General features: G+C 44.5%; 1 protein-coding gene across 4 annotated transcripts in view; it reads left to right on the forward strand.

The window, feature by feature from the left end:
* IFT122 (intraflagellar transport 122) overlaps window positions 1-6,671 on the forward strand; it is a 71,830-nt gene extending 65,159 nt beyond the window's left edge. For 2 of the 4 annotated variants that reach the window (XM_077325295.1, XM_077325298.1), the window contains 4 exons: window positions 1,058-1,186; window positions 1,925-2,010; window positions 4,222-4,386; window positions 5,989-6,671. In XM_077325295.1, the coding sequence (XP_077181410.1) occupies window positions 1,058-1,186; window positions 1,925-2,010; window positions 4,222-4,386; window positions 5,989-6,078 (470 nt within the window). In that variant the 3' untranslated portion in view covers window positions 6,079-6,671. The remainder of the gene's footprint in view (window positions 1-1,057; window positions 1,187-1,924; window positions 2,011-4,221; window positions 4,387-5,988) is intronic. The other 2 variants (XM_077325296.1, XM_077325299.1) reach the window with 1 other exon arrangement.
* Window positions 6,672-7,740: the final 1,069 nt, after the last annotated feature.

The following is a 7,740-nucleotide window of genomic DNA, read 5'->3' on the forward strand; positions in this document are numbered from 1 at the left end:
GCAGCCTGATGCGCCACAGGATCCAGCTGTTCCAGCTATCCTGGTTATTACTCTTGGAGAAACCAATGAGCGCATCTTATGGGCTGCTGCTAAATATTCAGGGGAGGGGAAAACAGCTTGGTTTCTGCAGGTGAAGTCCCTGCCACACTGACCTTTAGGAGTTCTTTGAGAATGTTAAGAAGCACGTGGATCAGTGTGAACCCGGCAGACATTTTATTTTTGGACTTCTGAAAGGCTTTTGACAAAGACTCCTGAGTAGGTTTAACAGTCATGGGGTAAAAGGTAGGTCCTTTTAGGGATTAAAAACGTGTTAAGCAGCAGGGAGCAAAGAGTAAGAGAGCCAGTTTGGTGTCATGGTTAGGAGTGCAGACTTCTAATCTGGCATGCCAGGTTTAATTCCGCACTCCCCCACATGCTGCCAGCTGGGTGATCTTGGGCTCCCCACGGCACTGATAAAACTGTTCTGACCAAGCAGTGATATCAGGGCTCTCTCAGCCTCACCCTCCTCACAGGGTGTCTGTTGTGGGGAGAGGAAAGGGAAGGCGACTGTAAGCCGCTTTGAGCCTCCTTCAGGTAAAGAAAAGCGGCATATAAGAACCAACTCTTCTTCTTCTTCTAAATGGACAGTCCTTGCAATGGAGATAATCAAGCAGTGGGGTCCCACAAGGATCAGCCTGGGACCTATACTATTCATTTTGTTCCCTTTTGTTGCCTTGGTGGGAGGGGGAATGCTTCATTTTTTGGAATTAATGCTATAAATATGCTCTTTCAAAAAATAGATCTTTCCTCCAGCTGCAGCAGACCATGCTTCTTGCACTGAAGGAAAGCTCCATCATTAGCGGCTATGATTGCTAAGGTCCAGTCCACTGCTTCTTGTGGGCATGCTAAGAAAGTACTGGAACTTGTTTGATAACTAAAAACACTGGCAAAGTGTTCTTATTTGGTGGATACAGAATGTAGAGAAATGCGTAAGCGGGACATTTACCTTATACCTGCATTACATGCATTTGGACATGCCGCTGTTCTGTGCTGTTTGTTTTTACCTGGATCCTTTCAGAAGTCTTGCACCTGGTTGAGTTCTTTTTGGAGGAAGGGATCACTGATGAAGAAGCCGTTGCCCTGATTGACCTGGAAGTACCAAGGCTAAACAAAAGCGATGACAAATGGCAAGAGAAGACAAGTGACGGTATCCTTCCATTCCCGCCAGTTACCTAGGAAAACTGGTTACTGTGACAACTGTGCAGCAGCAGCAGCAGCACACAATCCTAATATAGTGGAAAGTTTTCTTTGTAAATCAACAGGTTGCAAAGATTTAAAAATAAATGTTTGCTTTATTTTAAAGGAGCTGGATTTCTTTTCTCAGCTTCAGCTTCCATGCTTCTGCCAAGGAAGACCAGATCGGTCCATCATTGTTGACTGAGTTGCCAGGTGCCATCATTTTTGCAGGCCAAGCGCTCCAGTCTCTCTTGGAGTTTCATACTCCTGGCTACAACACAATGGCATGAAGCCAGAGGGGCTGAAACCTTTTTAGAGACCCCGTGCCATGTTCATCGGCATTCAAGAAGAAGATAGGGGGGGCAGAAGGAACCCAAGTAACAGCAAAAAGTAGCCTTGGGTGAAAGAGTGAAAATGGCAGCATTCTGTTCTCTGGATAGTTATTAATTTCTGGATATGGATCTAATTTCTATAGTCTGCTTGCAAGTTGATACTATCTATTTTACACTGTCTAAACAGTTTTGCACTGTTTCTTATAAGCTCAGAATTACAATAAGTGAGCCCTAGAGGTTTTTACAGTTGGACGTAGGAAGAATGGGAAACAGTGATTACTCTTATTGTATTACCGACTGGTTCTTGTTATTTCGGTTTTGCACTCATGTCCTTGTATAACGTTTTCATTGGCACACGTTTCCTCCCTGACAAATAGACCTAGATGTCCAGACAATGAGGCTTGCTTACGAAGTGGATGAGATGGAAGAAGATGATCCATTTACAGCAAAACTGAGTTTTGAGGTTAGAAACTGTCTTATCCTTCCTGCGATCTTTTCCCCAGCCTCATTTCTGTGTGCCACAGATGTGATAAAGAGAAGACAGATTAGGGAGCTGCTACCAGCAAGGGTCCTTTTCATGCCAGAGAGGCGTCCCATCAATACATGTTTCAGATCTACCTCCGAGCCTTGTAATGACCGGCCTGGCCATCATGTTGCTTCATACCATCTGTGGAGCATGAGGCTGGTTTTAAGATGTGCTACTCAGTCATTGGCTGAGTGGTGGTACATTACCCAAGCAAGTGGAAACAAGTTACATTGGTAAAGTTCCAAGAAGGCTCCCTAGACGTTACTAAAAGGAGAATTGTTAAACTCCCATATATGCCTGTTCTTTTTAATTAGTATGTTCTTTATATATATATATATATATATATATATATATATATATATATATATATATATATATATATATATATATATATATATATATATATATATATATATATATATATATATATATATATATATATATATTGCTTAATATTTATTTGAGAACACCTCTTCTGCTTAGATTCAAGGCAGTTTTGAATCTGAGGATCAGTGGAGGGCTGTGGAAGGGCCGTTTGAACAGCCTTCAGCTAATTGTTGTTCCTGACAGAGAGGTGGGATTGAGGTCTCATCTGAGGGGGAAATGAAGCCTGTCTCCACAATGGAACTTAAATTGCTGTACAGGTTCTGCAGGGAAGCTTGGGTAACTTGGAGACAGAAGATCATTTGTAGTCTTGGATCCAAGGCCGTATTCCACAGGCAGGAGGACTTTCTTACTTACTACCAGTGTCAGATAATTCCTCCCCCCCCCCCAATGCTGTTGCTGTGGGAGGGAGGCTTCCCCAGAAACAAAATTTGAAGTTGCAACTGTGTGTGTGGGGGGGTGGGGGGGTGTCACACTCTGCATGTGGAAATGCTTTTGCCAATCCAAATGCTCCATGGGATCAAAGTCATATAGAGGGGGAAAGCGGTCAAGGCTGTTCCATAGGAAGACAGGGGGAGTAAGGCATGGAGAACACAGTAACATACCAATAAAAATGGCAATCTGGTTTGGGTTCAGTCTTCTTTTAAATCTGTTTAATGGCTAGATTGCATCAAACAAATTGCCCATCGTAGAGACCATATCTCTCTGGTTATCCGGAAAGGGGCAGATGAGCCTATCCACGGGGTCAGGAAAAGCAGAAGCCTGATGCTTGGCTTTTGATCAGCATGTAGTTCTTAAATTGAGGTCTGTAGCGCTTTCCAGCATGAAAAGTAGCGCCGTTGCTCACATTTGTAATTACTTGGTTCAAAGCATGAATTTGCATAGCTTGTAATACTTGCTGGCTCATTTCCGGACTGAGCCGAGGGGAGCTTGCATGCCACTAATACAAAATGCTGCTGAGTTTTGAACAATTTTTTTCTCTGTAACAACCCTGTGAAATATGTTAGTCAGAAATCAGGGGCAGATTAGCCATTAAGGCCACTGGGCAAAATCCGGGGGGGGGGGGAGGCGGAGGGGGGCGCATGCACATCTTATCATTAATTAAAATAACAATAACTACCCTATTATCCCATACAAATAAGGGGACAGAGTACTTTGACTGCTTAATGGTGGGCATATTGATCTTTTAACTCACCAGAAAAGGTCTCAGTGAGCTGCTGCTCTGGCCACTAGCTGCAGTGACAGTGGGCACAGCCTTGTCCTCATCTCACTCCCTGTGCTAGTGTTGGCCAGGTCTAAGCCAAGCAGTCCCTGTCTGCTACCAGTACTACAGGTGCTGCTTGATTTTGCTTACTCACAAGTCATTTTAATGCCCTGATCTGCCCCTGCACTGGATTTTGGTGGCACAGAACTGGCACTTCCTATGGAAGATCCCCAAACCACACTGATTTTCCTACAGTTGATGCCTTTCCAAGGAAGGGGGAAGAGAGAAGCTAACTAATGCTCCATCTTCAGTAACAGGTGGAGTCCTTTCCATCACTCCATCGCAGCAGACATGTGCAAGCTCTTCAAGACTAGGAGTATTTCCAGAGCTAAATATAGGCTGGAAAACAAACTGATAGCTCAGTGGAAATGCTCCCTAACTCGATGCAAAATTGATTTTTGAAAAGGTAACCTATGTGTAGTCTTCGAAAAGATCTTGTTGTCCCAACCGTTTGCCAAAGTTCAAACCGTGTTTCTTTTTCGATCCCTCTCTCCCTGCAGCAAGGCGGCTCAGAATTTGTTCCTGTGGTAGTGAACCGTGCCGTTCTCAGGTCAATGAGCAGAAGAGACGTGCTGATTAAACGCTGGCCGAAGCCGCTGCGGTGGCAGTACTTCCGGTCCTTGTTACCCGAGGCCTCCATTACCATGTGCCCTTCCTGCTTTCAGGTTTGAGCAGTCTTTGCTTTGGGAGAAAGGGAGGCTCTGGATCCCTGAAAGCAAATGGGATTTTGTGTGTGTTTACTGCTGTCTAATTTTAAGCAAGGAAAAGAAGAAGAGAGAGAAGAGCTATTTGCCGGCGTATAAGACGACTGGGCGTATAAGACGACCCCCCAACATTTCCACTCAAAATATAGAGTTTGTCACATTACATTACAGTAATAACCTTTCATGGACTGAAGCCCACTTCATTGGGTGTATGAATGGTAACCTCAGCTGCCTGTTATGTGTGTGAAATGTATGATGCACACAGGAGAAAATACATAGGCAGTGGAGGCCCAGAAGGTAACAGTCTAGCATTCATTCTGTTACATTTCTGTGTGGAGCCCAAATGTAGACGAGGGAGGGACAGAGCAATCAGTTCATAGAACAGCAGTCATTTATAACCAGATTTTCCTAACATGCAAATCTGCTGGCAATCGGATGGGCGTGGATAGGCCCCTCATAGCATGGCTGAGGTTATGGAGGTCCTGTAATACAAAGGCCATTTCCGCATGGAGGGTAATACGCGAGTGGCCTCCTGCTTTCAAACGTAGGATGGTAAACTTCATGTTTGCCGCCCTCCTCATGGGAGACCCGTCCTGCATTTTCCCTCTGCCCCATCGCGGCTTTTTGCCTCCTGACAAGGCTGCAAGGGAAAGCAACACAAACGTCTCCCTCCGCTCCTTGATTTGTCAATCACAGCAGGCCACCAATCACAGCACAGCAGTTCTCTCATGGACTGAATTTTTCTCCCTCCCCCAGCCCCAAAATTAATTTTTTTTAAATGCACTTTTGCACTGCTATGCGGTAATGCCACAACAAAGATGCATTTTAAATAAAAATCAACACTGCCACGTTGCTATGGAGACACATCAGAATGATACAGCATCCCCCCCCCCTGCCTTTTGGGGATTCGTGTTCTTTTGGACTTTATTTCTGTCTGGGATTTCTGAAACGCTGAACATGGTCCCTAGAGCCCAAAAAGTCATTTTGTGTAAATAGTTGGCTTAAAATCAACATGCTGAGACTCCTGTATGATCGGGAGAAGGCTGCTTGATCACCCGCCCCCTCTTTTCCAGCTCATTCCCCACCTCCAGAAAACAGAAAGGATTTTATTTTACCTTTGCGGTCGCACTGTAACGTGGACCAAGCCGTTAAAAAAATATACTCGGGGCAAGAAATGGAGAGGAGAGGGCAGTTGTGAGGGCAGGAAAAGCCTGCAGAGACTTTCCCCCTCCCTATGGGCTTGCCTCTAGTTACTTATTCATTGCTCACTGATGGGATGCATGACTGGGCGTGGTAAATCCAGTTTGGGCGATTTCCCTCATTGCAATTTAAAAATGGCCCAAACTCGACCCAGCTCCTTGACTGCCTTGGGACGTGGGCAACGTCATGTGGAGGGGCTCTAAAAGCTGCTAACATTCAAAGGCTGTCCAGGGGCAGATTCCTCGTGTGGAAATGGTCAAAGTGAAGAAGCATCACAAATAGTTTAGGCTTAATCCTGCCCACATAGTTTCCCCTTTGTACTGTGACTTCTCTTGAGGCATACTTTTTCATTTCCTTTGACAGATGTTTCATTCAGAAGATTATGAGGTTGTGGTGCTCCAGCATAACTGCTGTCCATACTGTCGGAGGAAGATAGATGAATCCTACCAGTGAGCAAGACCAGCCCCACATCCAGGGGGCAAGCCTGTCATGCCAGGAAGTGTGTTTTTGAGGATCATAAAGGTTTTTTCCCGAACAGCCTGTTCCCTTGTTGTTATAGGAGATATTTTTCTTTCCCTGTTTTTGTGTATTGAAGCAATAATTGAAGAGAATAAACTATCAAAAGCTACATTTATTACTTCCAAAGAAATCTGTACATATATATATATATGTAAGTATAACAAGTGTAATTGCAGAATTTGCATGGTTTGTGTCTATGAAGTTAAATAGAAAAGATCTTGTACATGCAGCTATATAGGAGGGGGGGAAAACCTGCTGTGCTCTTGACATTTTCATGACAGCCTGTCACTTTGTCACAGATTGCACAGTAACCTTTTAGGGGGAGACTCTGCCTGAAGAAAACTTGCTGGTGTTGCACCTGCTAAGAAGCTGCATCAATTTCTTCTTTTAAAAAATGCACAAATGTTTTGTTTTCTTTCAAATATATTTTTAGACTATTGTTGAAACTGAAGTTGTGCAAAAACAGGCCACCCTAACCTAAACAAAATTAATAAAGGACACTTCCTAAAGGTCTTATTTCTTGAGAAGCATCTCCTGAAATTTAGTTTCAAGGACATTTGGTTTAATGTTAGTTCTATGGAACTTAATACAGAAAGTCTTCATGAGGATATTGATATGTTAGCATATGTCCACATGTGCTGTATAAAAGTGATCCCCAACCCCTGGTCCGGAATCAGTTGGTACCAAGCCGCGGCTCCTCCTCGTCCTCCTCCCCAGCTGCTGCCTCGGGAACTGCCCTGTCACTCTGCCGCCGGCTTACCTTTGGTGCTCTCCAGTGGCCACTATGGCTGGGGCTCCCCCTCAATGTGGCACTGCATAGCTGCTGCTGGCAAAGCCCCCCAACGGGTGGCAGAAAGTCAGGGGTTCCGGTGGGAAAGCAAGTGGAGCAGGGGCTCAGATGGCAGTGACATCCCTCAGCAAAAGACTACCCCCTCCCCTGGGCCTCAGTAAAATTGTCAAGCATTGACCGGTCCCCGGTGATAAAAAGGTTGAGGACCACTGCTGTATAAGGTACCCTGATTACTAGAAAAATCTGAAAATGGAACATCTGTAGGCCTTTCCTTGAAACAGAAGACATCAAGATGAACCTCTCAGAAGATGAACCTTAAATACTTCCACCTGATTTACTCAGCTGAATTTTGGTACTCATAAAGACTTCTAAATGTAGATTTGTACCTCCTTGCTTCATGGATATTTGTGGGGGTGCATAACATATACCACAGATAAGTCAGTTCCATGCTAGTTAGAAAGCTGAATTATTATTATTTATCGTATGGCAGAGTTACACACAGGAAACACACACACACACATATGTATCTAATATATAACCATAGAAAGCTGAAATATGGTATCCATATAATCCAAGATGCCCAGATCAGTAGAGAAGTCTGAGAATAGGGTTTTGCACTTATTCTTCAAAACGGTGGACAGGGACTGCACACCAAGAAATTAAACTGCTTCCATCTTTTCCCTCTTAATAAAACAGTAAGGGGTGTTGGGGTGGGCTCAGTCCGTGATGTGGAGGGGCAACAATTGGTCCCATGGCCCTGGACTGATAAGTGGAGGGGCCAATCGGAAGGCGCAAAGCGCCTTCCA

This window comes from Paroedura picta, chromosome 3 (assembly GCF_049243985.1).
Source record: "Paroedura picta isolate Pp20150507F chromosome 3, Ppicta_v3.0, whole genome shotgun sequence".
NCBI classification, from domain to species: domain Eukaryota; kingdom Metazoa; phylum Chordata; class Lepidosauria; order Squamata; family Gekkonidae; genus Paroedura; species Paroedura picta.